General features: G+C 38.3%; 1 protein-coding gene across 1 annotated transcript; it reads right to left on the bottom strand.

Moving 5' to 3' along the window:
* Positions 1–201: 201 nt before the first annotated feature.
* Positions 202–14,506, bottom strand: LOC120430405 (protein sister of odd and bowel). The gene is made up of 2 exons (XM_039595510.2): positions 12,818–14,506; positions 202–2,608 (listed from the first exon to the last, which is right to left on the bottom strand). The coding sequence occupies exons 1-2, from the start codon at positions 13,675–13,677 to the stop codon at positions 2,206–2,208; spliced, it is 1,263 nt and encodes a 420-aa protein (XP_039451444.1). The 5' UTR covers positions 13,678–14,506; the 3' UTR covers positions 202–2,205.
* Positions 14,507–23,338: the final 8,832 nt, after the last annotated feature.

Raw genomic sequence — 23,338 nt, 5'->3', positions numbered from 1 at the left:
CAGACAGCTCAGACATCAGACAGTTTATGATTACACCCCGGGAAAAGATGTGTTAAAAGTTAAAACCCCGTTGAAAATGGAATGTGACATAAGAGCAACTCAATTCATCAGCTAACATCACCACCGCATGCATTATGCTCAAGGCTTATTTTTTTCCTGTGCTTTTAGGGAGTGTCAAGAGAATAAACGAATACACGTGGCTTATTTAATTTATAACATTTATTTAAGGTTTCCTTGCGAGAGTTTTATTGCGGTTTAAAAATCCATCCGAAAGGTCGTGTCGTCGTTACCTGGGCGCGCGACACCTTAACTGTTTTATTATGTGTACTCACTTAGCATTAATTAGAGCAAAAACTTTACACACTTACATCTTATTTTTTCTGTTTGTTGCTTACGTGCTTAAGGATATTACTAACTTTACAATTATCGTTCTTGCTTTTAAGTCTCTGAAATAATTTATGAGTGCATCGTGATGCCAAAGGTTTTATTCACAACTCTTAACATGTAATCATTTTGTGTTTTTCCTAGTTCAGAAATCTACGAATACGCTGCTCTATTCAATGTACAAAGATTCTAACTAGCTAATGCGTAAAAATAAAATTGGGATTCAGTAGCAAACCGTACATGAAATAACACTACGAAAAAGAAAAACAAAATATAGCGGCTCATTGAGCCATTGTTCAATATCAGAATAATACTAGCTATTTGCGATTTGTAATTCTTAACCACTGTCAGTTTGTTTACATGCTCTTAGCCTAACACGATTTATACTGATTCATCACATTTGTACTCCGTAAGGTGAAGTACTCATTTTGTCAATAAAACTTTTTTCTTTTGTTTGTTTTTGTCATGTTCAAGAGAATATTAGCATGGAATTCAGCAAATGAAGTCTTATGCGAAAAATGTTGATGACGATGGCTTCCTATTATAACATCAGGAGGACAATTATAATACCGTCATCTGGGGCGAATCCGGACTACAGTCTAAATAGGGACAGCTGTGTTTAAAGCATTTAATGGTTTTAAATTTGGAAATGGATATACTCATCTTGTTGGTCTGAGTCTGTTCTAACCGAAACCAACCAGAAAAATCAAAATATTGTGCTCCTACATGGTTAAAACTTCTGTCCCAATTCATCCCATGTGTCCCTATTCGCCCCAGTTGACGGTAATACAGCAATACTATTTAAAAAGACCATAAACCAAGCAAAAAAAAAATCGGGCTCAAATTTTTTCTAAAGGGCCCTTGGTCAAAATAATAAGAACCGTATTTTTTTGTTTGGCCTTTAGGAAGACCTACACCGTGCGAGGGTGGTCCCACAAATGGCTGTTTTCGTCATTTTTTGTAAAAACCACATTTTTCACAAAATCTCCACTCAAAAACTCTTTCAGTTTAAACAATTAAAATAAATTGTTGAAAAATCGCCATCTTTTTGTTTTTCTTAATTTATATATTTTCATCCATTTCATTGTTAGTCGCGGAATTGAAACTTCTAGAATTAAATTTTTGAGAAAAGTTCAGCAAATTGTTCAGAAGTTTCAAATTTTAACATATAAAATCAGTATATCAAGTTGTCTATTTAATTCTGGAAACCGCCATTTAAATATTTAAAAAAAAAATATTAAGTATAAAACAAAAGTTATATTAACATTTCAATTTTCAATTGCCTTCCTCTTCCCAAATGTCAATTATGAGTTGAAACAAAATAACATAATATTAGGAACATTGCCGAATTAAAATTACTAGATACTCAAATAATCCCAGCAAAAACCATTTGATTAATTTCTATTTAAAATACATTTTTTTAACTACCGTCAACCGGGGTGACATTGCGTCTGGGGTGAGATTGGGTCATCCAAAAATGCTGAAACTTGTATGACCCAATTTCACTCCCCAAACCCGTTGTCACTCCTGGTGACGGTACTGTAAAATTTGTTAAATTTGTTAAAATCAGTACAAAAACTGCCTTACTGCAAGTTGACTCACAAGAAACCATTGCATCGCAATTTCTCTCTTTCTAAAACAAAAGACTTCAACGGGAGCATTCCTATGAGCAAGCGACGAACCTCGCTCGCCGTCCTCGCTCCAGAGTAACTTTCTATACCAAAATACCTACTTCTCACTAATTGTCACGGCTAACAGTTTCATTAAAAAGCTAAACAAATAAAATATAAAGTACTGTCGTGGTTTTGCTTACAGCTCTCCCTAGTCCACCCCGGCCAGGGCCATCAGATCGATCGTGTTGGCCGCACCGTCGGCCCCTCCGTCCCCACCGTCCACGGAGGAGGAACCGACCGCGGCCAGATCGAGCAGCTGCCCGTCGGCGCCGGTCGTCGCGCCCAGGTTGTGCGTCAGGCTGTGCCTCCGCAGGTCACAGTTCCGCCGGAACACCTTACCACATGCCCCACAGTGATACGGCTTGATGTCGGTGTGGGTGAGCAGGTGCGTTTTCAGGTTGGAGCGCTGGTTGAAGCTGCGGCTGCACACGGGACACTTGTGCGGCGATTCCTCCATGTGCAGGATCTTGTGCACGGCCAGCGTCCGCGACTGGCAGAATCCCTTTCCGCATTCCAGGCACTTGAAGGGCTTCTCCTTGGAGTGGATGTATCTGCGATCAGTTTGGGAAAGAAGCGCACGGGGAGGGAAAGAAAAATGAAGATATTAAATGTTGTGAGGTTCCGAAGGCAGAGCATAAAACACGATAAATTTCACGAACAAAAATAAGCGCGAAAGAAGCGGAGAAGAAGAGCAGCTGAAGCAAAAGAGGAGGAAGAAGAAGGAACGGAGAAATCATTTTGAGTGTTTTCGTGTGTCCGAAAGCGTCAAATTTATTTCGGGCCTGGTCGTGTCGCAGCCGCGTTCTTGTATTTCATCTTTTTTATCGAAGATTAAGCATTAACAGATGTCGGATGTATAAAACATAATATTTTTATATCGGTTTCATCAATTGTCTAGTCATCTCAACGTCGACGCTTTTTTATCAGTTGTATCTGCAAAATGAATATGGTGATATTCATAACAAATTTAGTCTTTCCTAAGTTATTACAATTTAATTTTAAAATAGTAATAGTATGTCATAATAGTAATCATTTGAAATTTTGAATGAACAAAATTTATAACGTATAGAAATAAGCTTGACAATTCTTGGCCACAATTCAAGTTAGATATATAAATCAATTTAAAAACTTTGGTTTTGTATCAGGAAATCGACTGCTCATATTTGACAAAAGTAAGTTCGTAAAACTAGAATTTGATGTTAAAGTTAAGATTATTCTGGAGGTTAAAAATTTGTAGGTAAAAAAACATTATCTCAAATTTAAAGCCAATTTTTTTAAATTTTGAAGTAAATACTATCCCAAATCGGCAGGTCTGATATTTGGAACCATAATAAAGAGTTCTTTCCTGACATTTTGCGGGATATACCGGAATATTTGATCGGAGGGTCTAAAGCAACTTTTTTTTTGAAGATTTTTATGATGATTTTTTTGAAGATTTTACAGGATTTTTCTTCAGAAAGTCGTTCAACATCGATGGGATCATGTTCATAATCATAAAATTTCTGAAGAATGTGCCTTTAGAGACTCCCAATAACATAATTTGCCAATATTTGACCTCCAAAAATTGTTTCTGATACCAAATTTACCGGATTTCTAGCTTTCTTTGAAATAACCCAAAAGTCCATGGTGGAAACGACATTGCGACCGAATAAAAATCATTTCTTTGAAAAATTTGTCATGAAATTACAGCATTTGATTGCCCGGATACATATTCGAACTTAAAACACTGCTAAACATAGAGTATTCAATTTAAAAGTGACTTTCTCCAAAATTTCTTTACTTTATTTCCATTCAAATGATGAACATCGCCTACTTAGATATTTATAATGATGAAAATATTTAGTCGATACATGAAACTTACATAAAATGTTCATGAAATTTATTTTATTAAAATCATAAAAAAACTCAGTAGGCGGTGTTCATCGTTTGAATGGAAAATCAATCCAGAAATTTGGAATAATAAACTGGATATATCTCTACTTATATTGCACCAAAATTGATACTTTTTATGGAACATGCTCAGAAAACTGTTCTCTACAATGTGATTGATAAGAAAATGTTTTAAAATTTAATAGTTTCATATGGAAGTGGATTAAAAAAATAATGTTGGATACCTTTTGGGCAATGGATAGCTTTTAAATTAAATACTCTAAGTTTAGCAGTGTTTTACGCTCGAATTCTTAGGGACCATCCACAATGGACACTTTTTTTTGAGGTTGGTCATGGTCATACACGAACTCGAAAAAAATGCTCCAACCTCACTTCGATTTCGTGAAACTTTACCCTTAAGAGTAATATTCAAACAATCGAAAAAAATCGCGTTTTTCAATTATTTGCATCCTGGAATGTGTCAAAATGTGTTGTCACAGACACTTCAATGTAAAATTGAACGATTAGTAGTCTTCTTAGGAAAATATTTATAAATATTCCTCATATAAAAATTGTTATAAAACCTCTGCCATTTTTCGTTACACAATTTTACAAATGACATCAAGATAATTTCACAAAAAAACCTTGCTGATTTAAAATTCAACAATTCTGTTGAATAAAAACAAAATAAGTTGCCCACAATCAATGGCAAAAATATCGAAGCCACGCGGATCAACAAAATTACGGATCATTCGATCGACCGGATGACGGATTTAAACATCGTCGGCGACTTCAACGTCCGTCCCAGGAGGTGCCGATCGGGTGGTATCGGTGGTTGTCTTTTGGGGCGCGATGACAGCCGTGCATCCGAGACCGTTGACCAATTTGACCACGGCCGGAGTTCCCCAACTCGGCAGTGTCCCCGCGTCGAAGAGATACCCGCACAAGACTTTAGCAAAGATCGGCGGATCTTTTTGCTTCTTTCTCTTCGTATTGGACGGTTTGGCGTGTTGACGTGAACACACGCACACACACACACGGTCAGAACAACAAAAAAGAACGCGGAACGGAAACATGTTTTTGATTTTTATTATATTCATATACACGACACGCTGAAAACCAGAACTGACGTGCTTGTTCTCGCGTGCCTTTTGCGGACGGGGACGAGACGGTCGGTCGGCGATCGGACGCAACGGGAGATCGTGGGGATCGCAGTTCGTACAGAACCCCGACGACCATCCGACAACCGGGCAACAACAGCAACAACACCAGTTCACAGGCCTCATCAACACCACGATCGAGCGGGCGCGCGCGCTCACGATGGCAGGTTGGCAATTTTGGGCAAGCAGCAATCAATAAGTACATGAACTTTGGGGCCACGCGGGGATTTGATTTTTCTTTATTTTACGGAATGAGGGGGATTTATTGACAGGGCAATTTAAGGGGCAGCGTTGTGAGCCGTTGAGAGCGTTTGAAGATCATATGAAATTGAAATCAAGCATTTTGATACTTTTTTTTTGAATATTTTGCCTTCCACACCTTCCTCAGTCCTGCTCGGAAAATGAACTTTTTATAAAAACGTCCTAAACTTCGTGTGTTCATATCTACTCAGAACCGAACACTGAACTAATGTCCGTTTGTATGTGTGTGTATAAAGGTATGTGACCAATAAACTCACCCAATTATCTCAGCAATGGAGTCGATTTAAGCCAATTTGGTCGCATTCGACTCTGTTTAGGGTCTCATAGATCAGATATAACATTGTTTTTAACCCAAGTAACCATCCAGCACTAAAAAAAACATAAATAAGCTGCAAAACAGCATACCCCAGCAAATCTGTCATAAAGCAGCTAAGATGAAAGCAAAACAGCTCTAAAACAACTGCACGGACAACAGCAAAAATAGAGCTGACTTAAGTTTTGATAAGTACCGTAAAACGGGGTGACATTGATAGCCGGGGTGACTTTGGTAGGTTTGCGATTTTTCCGCAAAATGAAGAGTACAATCAAAATACGTACGGAATGGTTTAGAAACATACTAACCGTCGTAGAGAAGTGTTCAAAGTACCTCAAGAAGAATTTTTCATAAAATTTTGAAAAGTTTAAAAAGTTAGTTAACTATAGTTAAGAAAATGTTGATGAAAGTCATTATATTAAACTTCTCAAAGTGTCATGATTTTCTCAATAAACATGATTTTTAATCGGGAAACTGAATGCATTTTCGGATTCTTTGGACAATTTTTCACTAGGAGAAGGTTAAAAAAGTTTGTAAATAATAAATAATATGTGTTTTTGAAACACAATTAAAAAATATCTCCAAATTTATAGGCAATTTCAGTTGAACAAATTTCATGTTAAATGTGTAAACTTGTGATTCGTGCTTCGAATTCAGTATAAAATGCAAAATAAATCAAAAATTTTATAAACTAAACTAGTTTTAACAAATTTTAGGCAAAATTACGACTTTTTACCAATTTTATTTAAAATTTGTGTATATTTTGTTAAAAAGCTTATAAACTTAGTTAAGTAGATATAAACATTGATTATTTTTCTTAAAAACTTATCAGCTACTTTAGTGATGGTAAATTTAACGTAAAAATAATGTTTGAACATCTTAAAATTGATTTTAACAAGAATAACTATGACTATCAAAGTCACCCCGGAATTTAAAATGAACATTTTTAACGTAACTATTTTTCTAAACACTATTGAAAAAAGTTTTTTTTCCAAAATAGTGCAAGGACTTTGTGTGTCCTATCCCAGTACATGTTTTAAAAATAATAATCTTGAGAAAAACCTTACCTGTTGGAAAATATTCCAAAAACAAATTGAAATCCTATCAAAGTCACCCCGGTTTACGGTATTTCAAATGCTATGTATACAAATGGGTTTTCGTAAATGTTTGCACGTCACAAAAGTGACTTTGGTTTTCAGCAAACCTCATCATATTTTATATCTTTAGAAAGGTAATCAAGAGACGATTCAAATGAGATTTACTTGTCTGAAGCCGTATCTCATTACACTTGAGCAATTCTCTGAAAATTAAAAAAAATCTGTATCTTTCGAAGGAATTTTTTGATCGATTTGGTGTCTTTGGCAAAGTTGAAGGTATGGAAAAGGACTCCACTGAAAAAAATGATAAAAGGTAAAACAAATTTTAGTGATTTTAGATATAACATTTTGTCACTAAAACTTGATTTGCATAAAATACTATTTTTATTTTCTGACATGTTTTAGGGGACATCAAATGCCACCTTTTCAGAAATTCACAGAGCGGGCCAAAAGTCTTTGACCGAGTTCTGAATTTATGAATCAATATTGGGCGTAATATTGAAAGTTTGGCCCTTTTGAAATGTTAGTCTTGATTCAAAAAACTGAAAATATTGTTTTCAAAAAGATCGAAAAGTTTCACGAATTGTTCATCTTTTATCATTGAAAATCGGACCATAAGTTGCTGAGATATCGAAGTTCGAAAATTGTGGGTTGATTGGGTGAGGACTTTGAAAACATCAATTTTCTTGTTTTTAAATCTTTGCATGGCAATATCTCAGCAACAAAGGGTCGTGTCAACAAAGTTCAAAAAAGCCAAATATAGAGAATTTTCACCACAGCTTTTCAAAAATATTTTTTTCAAAGGTGGGTAAAAATGTACACTATTTAACAAAAAATTAAAAGCTGCGACTATTTCCAAAAAAGTTACCTAATATGGCTTAAACTTGAAAACGGTACACTTTATCAAAATTTCACTTAAGTATTATTTTGATTGCAAATTTGATTTTACATCGAAAAATAAAGGTGAATTTTTTTTGAGACCAATATTTCGATTTTTTGAAAAAATCAGTATTGATTCATAAAATTAGAAGTCCCGTTCTGTAAATTTCTGAAAAATGTACATTTGATGTCCCCTAAAACATATCAGAAAATTAAAACATAAATAAAGTTTTTTTTTTTTTGCAAATCAAGTTCTAGTCAGAAAAAGTTAATTCAAAAATCATCAAAATTTTTTTTACCGTGTATATTTTTTTATCAGTGTACTCATTCTCCATACCTACAACTTTGCCGAAGACACCAAAAAGTTTCAGTCGGATTAAAAAAATATAAAAATTAAAATTAAAAAAAAAACAAGAACTAAATATTTCGTAGAGAATTGCTCACTTGATGAAAATGCTGTCCGGATCTATTTTGAGACACATCATTGGATAGGTTATTGAAAGAAATTGCCAATGAGTCATATAAATTGAAGATCAGGTCACACTATCTAACTTTATGGTTACTTAAGTGATATTTATGTCCTTTTTTAAATGATAATTTTACATGGAAACCCAAATTATGACCAAAAATTGATTTGTCGATACTTTGGCTCAATCTTAGGGCAGATTCAGAATCAGCGGGCAAATTACATGGAAAAACATATATTTGAACAATTTTCGGATTTCGTTAGGGTGGTCCCATATGGTTTTCCCTTGAAAATTAGACTTTTTCAAATGAAGATATCTCGAGTTTAAAGAAAAACACCCCTGAGATTTTTTCAGCGTTTGTGGTGCTAGATCTCCTCTTTCAAATGCAACCTGGTGTTTAAAATTTGGCTTGCGCCATTTCGAGATAATTGAGTTTTAAAATTGCATCTTTTTTACCTTAAAATAGCTGTAACTTTTGACCCTTAAGTCCATATTGACATGTCAACAAATAAAATGTTCGTTTTTTAGAGTGCTCCGAATATCACTTTACTCTAAAACTTAACCCTGATTTGCCACGTTCTAAAAACTGATTTTTGAAGGTTTGCTCAGATGCTTTCTATAAATTTGGTCATTGAAGTCGTAGATTACGAGATAAAATTTTGGTGTCATCGACAAAGTTGCTTGAATTGGCAAGCGCAACAACTTTCTAGAAGACGAAAAAATTCCCAAAAATATTCCTGTAAAGTTAGGTTTTCAAAATCACCCTAATCGTGAACCACCCTAATTTTCAACCAAACCAAAAGTTGCCCCTTTCCATTTGCAACAACTCATTTTAAGACACCAAAGCTCCAAAACGTCACCATTTTTCGTAAAATCCATTTTCCACTTGATTTTGCGATCTGGACCACTGTGCATTGGAAGGACCTTTTCAAAGAGTTGTAAAATTTGAAGATCTGGACTTCTTATCTTAAGTTATGACCTTTTAAGTCATTTTGATGTTCTATTGCTAGAATGTCTATAATTGTTATCTTTTTTGTCACTCGACCCAACGTATTTTAAAAAACTTTTGAAATGAGCAAGAAACATTGTTTGAACCCACCCCCCCACATTTATGACACGTCTTTGGAATGATTTCAGGTCCAACGACTGCCAAATTATTGTTAAATACTTATCTCAACAATATTAATTGTAACTTGAGTAACGAGAGTGGATTTCCTAATTAGAAATATTGAAACCAAATAACTGTAATTACATGACAACTGAGTTTTGACGTTTGATTGCATTTTTATTCGAATATGCAGGATAAAAATTACCGAAATTCCAGTTAACGAGATTTGAATAAGCTAATCGTTTCTGTATATTTAGTCAATATCAATGATTGATGGTATGAGTAGCATGAACAATTTGTGAGAGCGGGTGTTTTAGTTCAGTTAGCGTGCGTGTATGTGTGTGATTTCTCCGTTTCCGTTTCCTCGCAGGCTTTCGAAACCAAAGTTAAGGAGATGCCAAGTAGATTAGCAAAAGCGAAGAAGGTATCACAATTGTCCACCTACCTTAACTTGGTTCTCTATACCGAATCTCTCTGTTTCTACGACCCGGACGGGTTTCAAAACGGTCGGAACATCACCCACAATCACGCTCACACACACTGAACATCGACTCACGCACGTTGCTTGACAACTGTAAAGTGTACAAAATATGCAAAGTCGCGATCCTACCGGTCAAAGCAATCAAACGCCAATATCCCGCCTAATTTATCGGTTTCACGCCCGCCGTCGCCGAACCGCGCTCGCGCACGCCAAGATTAATCACACACTCTCGTTTGGGGCTTCGGGAGTGTGGGGGGCCGTCCGTAAAGGACGTGGATTGTTATTTTGTTAGACATTGGGCGCCACAAGTTGGGGAAGCGAGCTTTTAAAACCAAAAAAATCACGTCATTTACGGACGACCCCGATGGTCAATCTTCCAATTTATTCGTACCCGGCGGGGACCCACGGCGGAACCTCGGATTCCGTACGTCGGATTTACATTTGCAGCGGGTGTGTGTGTGTGTGTCTTATCGCGGCGAACATAAATTCCGTCGCGCCGCCGAAAATTGATGCCCTGCCTAGCGGCGGCGGAACCGGATTCCGGTCAGTTCGCGTCTATCATCGGTCATTTACATAATCCCCGCGCGTCTTCCTTTTGTCTTAAGAACGCTTTTAGTCACACCTACAACTCGAAAACCGCGCGACTCGCGTCATAAATTTCTTGCGATAAGGCCACCGTCCCGGGTTCAAGCCTCGACCCGTGCGCGCTTGCTCAAGCTCTTCTTTTTTTTTGACAGAGTGCTGACCGTTTTTTTCGCAATGAGATTTGTGTGTTTTTGTTTCAAGAAAATAAAATCTTTATTAGTATGAGAGAGAGCACAAATTAACAACAATAAATCACATTACATGTTTTGACTTAAACTGTGTTTCCGTACGGTTAAGGGTACTCAGAGGTCACCACCAAATCTTCGTGTCTGCGTCGTTAATGCATGAAATCGGTCATCTCACTAAAAGCTTGTATAAATGTATGTGTGTGTGTTGTAAAAAAAACTATTTCAAAACTCTTGCTGACCGTGTGGATGTCCCCGCGGCGGTGACAACAACGACGTCCCAGCTCGTGTGTCTCTGTGTGAGTGTATGTGTGTGCGCACGCCACACACATTAATAATAGCGATCGTAAAAGTCACAAGTGATAAAGTGCGTAAATAAAAGGTGTGCGTGCGTGCACTCAAGCCCTTGTGCCTGTGATCTTGTTTTTTCGTGGTTTCTTCACGCAGCCCTACGGCCCCGAGTCAAGAAGGATAAAACGAGAAAAGAGAAAGAGAAGAGAGAAAAGAGCAATAAGAAACAATTCTGTGGGTCAGAAAGTTTTTATTTTTGATGGCTTTGGGGGCCCTAAAGTCGAGCGCAGCATGGGATTTCAGGTGTTAAGTATCACTGATACGTCGGTGTCATGCGGTCTTGGCGCAGTTGTCGTTTGAAGGGATGGAAAATAGATTGTAACTTAAACTGACTTGATAGTGTTTCTAGGTTTCTTTAATACCATTTCAATATTCTTCTTCTGATTTGATGATATCAAGCATTTTTATTTTACGATTTAAATGAGTGATAGAATAAAACTATCATTTGATGATTCCTTCACGAAAACATCAGAGAGTATAACGGCCGTGACTATAGTTTGTGAGTTCTTTTTTGTTATCTCGTGATTGCCAGCAAGAGCATTCTCTTTATATCACTCCTTCTCTTTTCCACATTCACGCACGTTCGCCGAAGATTCTTTTGTTTTCTCAAAAAACCACAATGAAGAAACGCGAGAAAGAGATTGGGCACCGACCACGCTTTACGTCGCGTTAAACTGCGTTGGTAAATTTTATTTTGTGGCTACGCTCTCTTGAAGGGGGAAGGTAGTGAAAGTGGGAATGAGAGAAAAAGAAAATGTCAAGAAAATCGTATTTGATTAAAAAATCGCCATACTTGAATCATTAAAAATAGCCAAAATCATGTGGCATTTGTTTTGAAGTATGGCGTCATCCACTTTACGCTCCAAAAAAATCAAAACTTTACGCTCCAGGGAGGGTTTTTATGGTGCAAAATTGAAATATCCACATCAAAAATTGAACAATTTCTCAATGGTTTCCTATGGTTCATGTCATTGTTCACATTTATCCGATTTGTTTTTTGTTAAAGCCTAAATTTGACCAGCAATGGAAGAATCTCCATCAAAACAGATTATTTTGAAACTCACTAAGAGAGAAATAAGAGAGAGAGAATTTATTTCTCAGCCCTAAAAAATAAATAAAATAAAATAGTAATAATAATGATATTAATTCAGAGTTATTGGGACCAATTTCGATTTTACTGGTAATACAGGTATATATTCACACGTCCAAAAAACACTTATCATCTTTCGTAAATGAACAATGTTTGTAAACAAAACGAAATTTATTGATTAACGTGGTTCGGAGATTCCCGAAAAATCCTTCACTGATTGATGTTTACTAGCGAACAATGATGTTATATCCGTAGTAACTTTTCAAAAGTGCGTAGCCTTGCATGTAAACAAATAGTTGCTCATGCTCTAGTGACAGTTCACGTTGAGTGTGAGTGGGATTGGTTAATTGTTTACTACCAAGGTTACGTCCTATTAATAATTTACTAGTTGAGTTGAGTTGAGTTGATTCTTGTTGAAATTTATATATTCAAGTGTAAACATTGTAAAATGATTACAGAGCCGATTTGTTTATTCAAATTTCGCTACTTCGAATGTCCGCTAGTTGGAATGCACGCTAATTCGAACTGATTCGAATTAAAAAGCACTCAAACGTCAAAATTGAGTTGTCAAAGTAATGTTTACATTTCGACCCTTTTATTCGTCGATTCCGAGCACGTGGTTTTGTTCCAGTTAGCGAAATCCTATTCGGAATATGTATTTATAATCTCCAAATTTTCATTTATCCATGCCCTTCATAATGTCAACTACACCAAGACAGCATGACAACGACAATGCTCTGTTCTCAAGTCGCTCTGATTGCAGTTTGTTGGCTTCGGAAGAGGGGAACAAGTCGGGAGATATACCGTACAACCGGATTGATCAGTGGTCAAGACAGAATTTGGAAAAAAATTAACATGATACGTCTCCAATCGACAATTTCAACAGGGTGGGGGACTCGGAGTTGATCGCTTACCTATGATCCCGCAGATGGTCCTGCCGGCGGAACGCCTTGCCGCAGATGTCGCACGAGTAGGGCCGCTCGTCGGTGTGGGTCCGCTCGTGGATCAGCAGGTTGTACGATTTCGTGAATTGTCGCTTGCAAAATTGGCATATGAACTGCTTTTTGGGCCGTTGACCGGCGGCGGTGGCCGCTGCCACGGCTATGGCGGATGATTGTTGGGTGGCGCTGGTGGCCGTGGCCGTTGGAGGACACTTTTTAGCTAGGCTGGTGGCCGTCGAGGTTGACGAAGACGCCGCTAGGGTTCGCATCTTGTCGGCGCTCATCTGCTGGTGGAAGGCCGCGTTCAGGACTAGGCTGGGGTACCCACTGTCGAGCGAATTGCCGTCGGAGGTTGCGTCCTGCATATCGTGGTCGTCGAAGTTGAGATCATCGTCCTGGTCGAGCACCGGCAGTTCGTCGTCGTTGTTCTGCTGGAGCAGCTGGTGCATTGCCGCCGGCTGGGTATCCATCAGGATATCTTCGGAAGAGGGTTGGTTCGATACGGCAGAGGTTGAAGAAGGCCCCGTCAGTGGCATCGAGGGCAGCCGGAGCACATCCTGCTTGCCGGTGATTCTACGCAGCGTGATCAGCGAATCAAGCGCCTGAAGGTTAAATGCAACGGCAGCTGCAGAGTTCGCTGGCATAAGGGCCGCCTGTTGCAAACTGGTTAGCATGGAACTCTGCAGCGAAAGTACGACCGCCGCGGCAGCTGTAAAATCACCCGGTTGAGAACCACCACGTCCGCTGGACGACGCAGTTGCCAACCCAGAGGACGCTGACTCATTCGATTGCTCCATCGTCGCTGCTTGGCCGCCGTCGGTTTCCAATAACATCTATCACCACACCACACTCAAGTATTTATCAAGTTCTGCCCGCTTGTCTGGCTTTCAAATTGATCGAAATTAATCAACGCTTATGATCTCATCGCTCACCGTCACGTCTTCTTGGGTCACCACCTTGGCGGCGCTACAACACCACACTACCCTAGGGTCTCTCGCTATTTGTTTACACGCAAACGTGTGACTAATTGTTTACATTAACCACGCGCATGCCCTTCAACAAACACACACACAAACTCTTGTTGAAGGCGGTCACTTCAAACGGCTTATCAGGTCACACCTCACCGCAGCTGATAAGAACCACGCAAATATTGTGTCACCACCTCGGAAGTCCGGCGTCCGTACGCGCACACACACAATCGCTCCTAGAACTGCACCAGGATCCTGAACGCCAACGCCGCACACACTCACACACACTAGTGACCTCCGGCAGGATCCGTGTTTGTTCAGGATTCCAATTGGATTGTCGTTGCAGCCGGAACCGGAAGAGAACTCCCCCGAAAAACAGAAAAAACGAAGCGCGCGTCCGTATTACACGTCCCGTGACGTTCGACACTTGCGACTTTCTAGCACCGGAGACTGTGACTGGCCGGGCTGGGCTGCTGGTCTCTCAACTCCACGTCGGCGTCGTCGTCGTCGTCGTCGTCTCCGTTGTCCGCCGTTGTGCCGTTGTAGTTCTGCCGTCTACCGTATTGCGCTGCATACTGATACACGGACTCTTTCTCTTCTATGATATAGACACAGAGACCACGGAGCCGTCTCAGTGTTAAGTCGGAGCTGAGCTGGATATAATCGGCGCGCAACACTCTCCCAAACGGGCTCAACCCAGCCAAGTCTCTCCCAAAGTCAGACGCGCTCGCCAACAAGACAAAAACGTGTTTTTTGTGTGTGCCTCTTCGATCTCTGCGGGGTTCGGTTCCGGAGATCACCGGAGCCAAGGGGTTCCTCGCGTGCAGCCAAACCAAATCGAGAGTTCGCTCGCTCTCCTTCTCTCGGGCTCCGTGTTCGAGTTGAGCAAACGAAAGAGAACAAGAACCGACCGGCCACCTCCACACAGCTGTACCTGCGCGCCGGAGGAATACCTGTTGGAATACATCGCGTTGGGTTGGTCGTAGTGTTATGGTTATGCTTTAACGACCCTTTCGCATACATTCTACGCAGAGGGATTCGGGGTGATCTTGGGATGATGGGAAGGGAACCTTCGTCGTTGAGGCACCTTATGAGACCTGGACCACGAACTGCCCTCGGGATGGGATGATGATGCGAGGGTGTTGTGTCGGTGTAGTTGTGCGGCGTTGTGGGACCTTTGGTTGTGTTGTGAGGAACGTGCGCGCGCGCGCCCGTTCACAACAGGTATGAGGTCTCGAGGGGGGTTTTGCTTCATTGCCTTGCTTCTTTCCTTTGTAAATTCTCTCTTTTACGCTCGTTTAGCGTTGGCGAGACTGTTTGTGTGTCTGTTTGAAGGGATATTGACTCGGACTATTACCTTCAATCGACTCTTGAAAATGATACTGCAATTATTGGGTGATGCTGATAAATTGGAGGATGCTTCATCTAATTAGGAGCTTCATTGGGATAAATTTGAAGGTGGATTTGGTGAAGTTAGAAAACATGAAACAGTTTTCATTGAATTGACTTGAAATGCAATTATTATTTGGAAAGCAAAACTTCTCTGAACACATGTATGTATGTATGTATGTATGATCCCCATACCCGCAGGCAACTTGGTCCTGGAACACATGTGAGCGCTAGGTGAACATTTCGATCATCTTTTACTCCGTAATCTGTACACCCACGTGCATAAGTTTTTTTGCACGAATTTTTATGCTACAAATACCGGCGCATAAAATAAAATGGTTTCCCTCTTCCCACCCCAAGCGCCGGAAATTTGTAGCGGGTGTAGGGACACTTTGCATAGACGCCCTTGCTCCCATCACGTCACTGAGGGTATGGAGCGACGAGAAATTAATAAGCATGCCCCCTCAGTCGAACCTTCATTAGAGAAGCAGGCAATCCACAACTCACAGCGAACGACTAAGGGAACACCCTACCACGTATATAATAAGGTTGGCGTAGGTTGACTTAAGTGAAATGTTAGAATGTTGGAGTAGATGAAGGAATATGTTGTTATTCAAATAGGAAAGGTCTCACCAAATTAGTAATCCATGGTTTAGGACTTGATCAAACTTGATGGAACTTGAGATCAGGTAGCCGAAATCTTGCACCACACGAACGACAGCTACCGGCTTGACCTTAGAAGTTTCCGGACGATGGCCATCACTAAGCACACTCAATCAAAATATTGAAGCAAATTCTCGTCCACATCCAGCAGTACTTGAATGGCGTTGGTTCAGTAAGGACATTTCTGGTACACGGGGCAGGAACAACAGGAACGTTTCATTGATGGCCACTTCGTAATTGCCTCAGCTCCCATAGTTGACACTTCGCCGAAAAGGACAGCAAAGTCTCCAAAATTATACAAATTTCACTCTTTTTAAACGAAATTTAGGGACCAAAAATGACAGAGGAAAAAAAACGCGTCCTGTCGCACGCACAGTTTACTTCGATCCTCTGGAAAGCAAAACTTCTCTGAACACATTGGATGAAATACCTTTAGAAAAAAAGTTTTTAGCAAATTTCACATATTTGTCAGTTTCAATTGTCCCTTTATAACAGAGAACCAAACATTGGTTATATAACAGAACACCAAAGAAATTTATGATTGTGTGTATAATTCAATGAAATAATAATTACTGTACACTGTACATTTATTGTACAGTCAAATCACACATAGTAAGCAGAAGTTAAGTTTTTTTTCGATTGCTCTAAACCAAAGTTACATTTTGAAGATGGTTTTTATTAATTTCAGGCTATTGCGCATATCTGATCTTATATTGTACAAAAGCTGATGTATTTTTCGAAACATGTTCTATAACTAGTTTTCTTCAATCTGATTACATCGATTGTGTTTTAAAATACCATAGAGTAACCGGGCAAGAGCATTTTTAAAATAAATTTTGGAAAATCTCATACGGTATGTAAAAAGAGTATTTACACCCCTTGGGCACTATGCACATTTTGTGATGAAACTTGTAAACAATTTAAAGTTTGATAGAAACCTAGTACTACGTTTTGTTGAGAAACACATGCCGAACATTTTGCTATAAAAAGCTCATGAAACGATGACTTCCATAAAAAGTTATATAACAAATACTATTACAGAAATAAAAAAAGGTGCAAAAAAAGTGTGTACACCTTTTGAAAAATTAACATAAATAATGTTATTTGTTGACAAATCACCATAAATCCTGTCTCTCAACTCCAAATAGGCATCCTTGACTGATTAAAAATATAATTTGGATTGAATATAAAGTTTACTGACTACTTAGTATAAAAGTTTATAAAACTCTGGAAATTCTATATAAAACCTATCTAAACTTAATTTTGCAAACTTTTAACTCAACTAAATGTCAATATATTACCATAGAATTTCTATAAATAAACATTTTGGAGTGGGTATAACAACGTTTTGGGGGTCTTTGTATCGATAGAATAGATTTTTCGTTGGAATTTCGTACCAACCCGGAATTACGTCGTCGGAAAATCCGCCGGCATCCGAACCGGTCCACGATTCACAAGTCAACCTATGTGGCATCGGAAAGGGCATAACATTTCCGATCTTTTGATACCCAAACATCTAGGTTTTCTATAAAACCCACGTTTTTAAATACCTAGGCAAAAACGTTGTTTTGGTTTCGTTTGAGCAACCTGCCAAAAATGTAAAGACTTACGTAATTTTTGTTCTCGTGGATCAAACTTACTTTTTGCCCAGGTATTTAAAAACGTGGGTTTTTATAGAAAACCTAGATGTCTGGGTATCAAAAGATCGGAAATTTTATGCCCTTTCCGATGCCACATAGGTTGACTGGTGAATTGTGGACCGGTTCGAATGCCGGCGGATTTTCCGACGACGTAATTCCGGGTTGGTACGAAATTCCAACGAAAAATCTATTCTAGCGATACAAAGACCCCCAAAACGGTGTTATACCTACACCCAACTGGCAGTCGAATGATTGTGATGCATGGCGGAATGAAAGTATATCAGAATCTGCATGAAATCTGTCCTCATGCATTTTTTGCGATATAGGGGTATGACATTTTTGCCCGTTACCGACAATTATCGACATTACCGACGGTTTTTGGTTGTATTTCACAAAAAAAAAAAGTTAACAGAACGAAGATTGAACCATCAACTTCTTGGTCATTGATCCGACACGCTACCACCGCGCCATGGACACTTGATGAAAAGTGAATGAAAGAGCACCAACATATGCTTCTCTTTGGAGTGTTGCTCGGGGACGGGCCAGCATTATATGTGTTGGTGAGAACTGCAGATCGCTGAAATGTTTACACGCGGGCAAACATGATCTACGGGCTTGCTGCAAAAATGTTATAAAATGTGACATTTTCTGCAGCAAATCCAATGTTGCAGATTTTGAGATATATTTTTCCTTTGGGTGTACTCCAAAATGTTTATTTAGCAATTCTATGATAATATATTGACATTTAGTTGAATTAAAAGTTGTCAAAAATAAGTTTAGATAAGTTTTATATAGAATTTCCAGAGTTATATAAACTTTTATACTTAGTAGTTAGTAAATTTTATATTCAATCCAAATTATTTTTTTAATCAGTCAAGGATGCCTATTTGGAGTTCGTAGACTGGATTTATGGTGATTTGTCAACAAATAACTTTATTTGTGTTATTTTTTTGAAAGGTGTACAAACTTTTTTTTGCACCTTTTTTGATTTTTGTAATAGTATTTGTTGTATAACTTTGTATAGAAATCATCTTTTCATGAGCATTTTGTAGCAAAATGTTCGGCATGAGTTTCTGAACAAAACGTAGTACTGGTTTCTGTCAAACTTAAAATTGTTTACATGTTTTATCACAATATGTGCATAGTGCCCAAGGGGTGTAAATACTTTTTTTACATACTGTATATGGTTTTTTGTAGTTTTGGTCAAATACTCCTTGTTTTGCACTTTAAATACTCAAATTTATAATCGGCGTACATTTTGATATATTTTTATGATTATTTGTGCACATGAAGAGTAATTGCTTCGATGTCTTCAGAAAAGTTGTAATTGTAGTCTACCTAAAGAAGGAAAATTTTCAGAGGAATTTGTGTGCTTTCGGTTAGGATGCCATCTTAAAAATGTTTTTTTTGCTTTATTATTTCAGGCTTTCATTGTAACGAGTTAGGGTCTTCTAGAAATTTGTAAAGCTCATTGGTCTATTTTAACAAAATTTATATCCACCAATTGAAGAAAAAGACGCCATTTTGAAATGTTAATATCTCAATAAGGTGGTAAAGTTTTAACTCGCTCTTGGAAGCATCTATAAGTATACATTCTACATTTCGTCGCTTGTGTGCTATCTTGTGACACGTCCTATCTTTTTAAAGCAGACGTGTCACATGATAGCACACAAGGGACGATTTGCTGAAAAAATCTCGCAAGACATTAGGACATTTCATTAACAGGATTCCGAGGTATGATTTTCTGAAAATAATAATAAAACTGGGGTATTTGACGTTGCATTTCGAGTTGCGTCTTTCAATCACAAAAAAAAATACTACTTAAAAAGCATAAGTCATCGCTTAAGTTTTAAATTTATCGTTGGATAAGTAATCGAAATACCTTCAATACTAGTCTAAAAGTCCGAAGATCTGACAACCCTGACCCAAATTGACAACTTAAGAGATTGAAGCCGCTTATATTTACGTATATTTATGATTTTAAGTTTGAAAAAAATATCATATTAAACTATTTTACAACAAACACAGACATCTGGGGCAAATCAGGACAAATTAAACGAATTAAGACAGTTATTTAAGCATTCTTTTTTGCATAGCAACCTAAAAATAATATTTTACATGTACATATTACTCATATATAAATAATAAAATTCAAAACTTATCTAAAATGTACCATCGACACATTTTTTTTATCACAAATAATGTTGCCGCTTCTGTTTTTTAACATTTTTAAAGTTTTTTTTCAAGCTTCCATAAACCATGTGGACACTTTTTTGGAAATGTTAACCTACCCACTCCCGCCCCCGTCGTGGACAATTTGAAACACGTCATATAAAAAAATATATAAAAGAAATATAAAAGACTAAAAAAAAATACAAAAAGACTTATATAATTTGAATCACATTGTATTAAAAACTGTGGTTCATTCAAAATCCAAAGCACAACACAGAACAACAAAACAATCCATTTCTAATTTCTAAAACTATCGCCCTTGATGAGATTGAAGTTTAGATTATCACCAATTAATAGTAATAGTACACCTTCTAACCTGTCGTTGGAAAGACCTCCCAAACGAGTATAAAGGTTTGAAGATCTGGCAACCCTGTCTAATGTTATTGCCGTTTACGTGATATTGATGCATTTTTTAAATTCGGCTCTTTTGGATTTAATTGTTGTTGTACCAAAAATCAATTTTAATATCAGATATCATTTGTGATCAATTTTTGGTAAGGAGTGAGGAAGACACCAACCACATTGGTGGATTAGGTTAGTTTTTCTGTGAGACTATGATCAAAATATGTTTTGTTTAATTTCAATGATGCACAATTAGAATATTTTTCTGCTCTCTTCTCATCAGCCCAGATAATTTGTTTTGATGCCACCCAACGCACCCGTCCAAGCTCATGTCACATGGCTGCCACTTAAGAAGATGTTGCGTTACATTGGCCATTAATCGGTCGGCTAAGTACCGCAAATTTCAATCAATTAAAGACCTTTTATCGACCGCGTCATAGAGAACTGGCTGGCTGGTTGGTCTCGTCTTCTGGCAGACTTGCCCAGTCTGCTGGCGATTGGATCAGGTATTAAAAAGGTAATATCATCATATCTAAAAACGAATCGCCTGCACGCGGATCGCGCGCTTTGGCTGCCGTTGTTCGCTGTTCCGATCGCGCAGCATCTTAAGTAAATAATAAAAGTTAATAGTGAAATAAACTCGCGAACAAAACGAGCTTTGTTGTGAAGCATCGACGACCCGTTCGTGTTCCCAAGTGGAATCAACTTGGAGGGGCTCGAGCCTCATATGTGGCAGATTTGTTTTATGGGCGATCACGACGGCCGACGACCGGGTCTAGCGCGGACTTGGGGTCACCCCTAGGGGAAGGTAGACTCCGCTTGATTAGGTGTGATCGAACATCACGGAAAGTACCATAATTAAACGGCTCGCGGGGATCGGATCAGAGCGAGGCTCTTGACATGGGTTGATTGATTCCACCGGCGTGGAGCGCGCCCTGGCCCGGGTTGGCGGGTTCTTGCCTAGCTTACGGTGTCGATTGACGATGTGTAAACATGAGAAGCGTGTAGGATTTCTTGATGAGCTACAGTTGAGGAGTGTACGCTTGCGAGGAGGAACATATCGGTAATAAACAGACTATTGAATAACTGGTTAATGGAGCGCGCATGATTATGAGTTTTGATGCAAGCAATTGAAGGTGATTTGTTGGCCATCGGATTAATAAACAAATTGGATTTAATTACACAGTATGTGATATTAATTAGTAAATCAATATCCGTATCAGAAACAAAACTTTAAAAATGGACTTGCAACAATTTATTCAATCAAAAAAATCAACAATTTATTATTATTGCTTTAAAAAATAAATAAATCCACTTTTCTGGATGGTGCCTTTCCAACTTCCCACCAGTTCGTTAAAGGAACCGGAAAGGTTTTTTATCTGAACTCTTTGGAAACCAAATGCACAGAAGATCTGACTTAAAAAAGTACATACAAGTAACAAGTTTGCTAGATCTTCAAGAATGCTCAATTCTGGATATTGGTATAGATGAAGAAGGTGTATCTCTGAATTTAATTTTGTGAAAAGTTTTTTTAGAGCTAGATTCACAATGTTAGGAGATTGATTCACAATTGAATAGTTGAAAAATAGTCTTCTTTCTCCATCAGCCTTAGACACTAAGGCTACGGGAAACATTAAAATTGTGCTCTAAAACCCAACAACAAAAAAGAAGAAAAAACATCTGTTCGACATCACATTTTCTCGCCGCAGTGCGACCCAGCTTTTTACCCCCTTCAGCGCAAAACATACCAAAAGGTAAACATAAGTTTACGGAAGAGTTTCATCATATATCATAACATTTTACCCCCAACCCCTCCTGCTCAAAAGCTTTCCACGTTGAGTCAGGCGGCCACAAAGTTCAGGTTTCGCAAGACTCGCGTGCGTTTCTCTCCAAAGTCCAAGAAGGGTCCGCAGTGAGAGAGCCTGGCAAAAATTAATAAAGCACATTAACATAAACATGCATGAAAAATGAAATTAGAAAGAGAACCAAGGCACAGGAACGCGGCGTGAGTTGGCCCACTAGCGATTTCTGGTGTGCGGCCTGACCGGGCAAGTGTTTGCGGTTTTCTTCCCACCATTAACCCACCTGAAACAAATGTATGAGTGCGAATGAGGTGACCATAGATTATTAAATTTGAGTAATTAGCAACCAAAACTCGACATTTTTTATTGTTATTTTATAAATATATATATTTTTTAACACTGGAACGCCCAACGCATGTCCAACTTACACGGACGCCCAAGCCTCCCAAAAAAGTTGGAACGGTAACTTCAACTCGCTGGTTCTCGGGCATAACTCAACCAATCAAGGTGATTCTTTTTTTCCAGTGATTTGTTAGAATGTCTAGATGATCCTAGAACTTTGTAGAACTTAATTTGATCAAATCTGTAATTTCTGCGACCGAAAACATCGTTCCACCTTTTTTCAAAACGACTGCCTCCGCGGAATTTTTGGCGAATTTTTTTTACACGCGAAAAAAACGATGGAACGATGTTTTTGATCGCAAAAATTACAGATTTGATCAAATTAAGTTCTGCAAAGTTCTAGGATCATCTAGACATTCTAACAAATCACTGGAAAGAAGAATCATCTTGATTGGTTAAGTTATGCTCGAGAACCAGCGAGTTGGAGTTACCGTTCCAACTTTTTTGGAGCCTTGGGCGTTGGAATGTTAATAATTTTTTTTATAGCTTTGAAAAACTGCAGAAAACTCAATTTATGATTTGAAATCGACCTAACTCATATAAATCCACCTTTTAAATGTACATTAATATCACTTAAATAGTCTTAACATAAGACAGTTATTGTTATTGTTGCAAGTTATTCGAACTTTTAGACTCGTTTGTAAGGTCTTTCGATTACCATTCCAGCAATAGTTTTAAAGATGGTTCCGAACATAGCTTGCATACACTCAAAAAAATGAGTTCGCGTAAACGTGAACAGCGTTCATGCCAACTGGAACCAGGAAGAAAACTGTTCACTTTCATGGTGCAATGCATTATAAAAGTTGAACAGTTTTCTTCCTGGTTCCCGTTGGCATGAACGCTGTTCACGTTTACGCGAACTCATTTTTTTGAGTGTACATATGAGTGAGATACGGCATCAAAAAAGTACTGGTAAAGGGTTGCCAGATATTTTGAATTTTTAGATTCATTGGAAAGGTCTTTTAATTACCCATTCAATGATGAGTGATATGGTGGTTTAGGTTCTCGCACTACCTCTTCGATTTGCAGAAAAAGCATTTAAAAAAATTAAAAATT

Source organism: Culex pipiens, chromosome 2 (genome assembly GCF_016801865.2).
Source record: "Culex pipiens pallens isolate TS chromosome 2, TS_CPP_V2, whole genome shotgun sequence".
In the NCBI taxonomy this organism is placed as follows: Eukaryota; Metazoa; Arthropoda; class Insecta; order Diptera; family Culicidae; genus Culex; species Culex pipiens.
The sequence above is the reverse complement of the archived record's forward strand: the minus strand, read 5'-3'. Positions and strand labels throughout refer to the sequence as shown.

What these genes read in the sequence shown, in the direction of transcription:
- LOC120430405 (XM_039595510.2), bottom strand. Translation starts at nt 13,677, where the DNA reads ATGTTATTGGAAACCGACGGCGGCCAAGCAGCGACGATGGAGCAATCG. An exon ending in GACCATCTGCGGGATCATAG is followed by an intron (nt 2,609 to 12,817) that starts GTAAGCGATCAA and finishes AACTGATCGCAG; the next exon opens with ATACATCCACTCCAAGGAGA.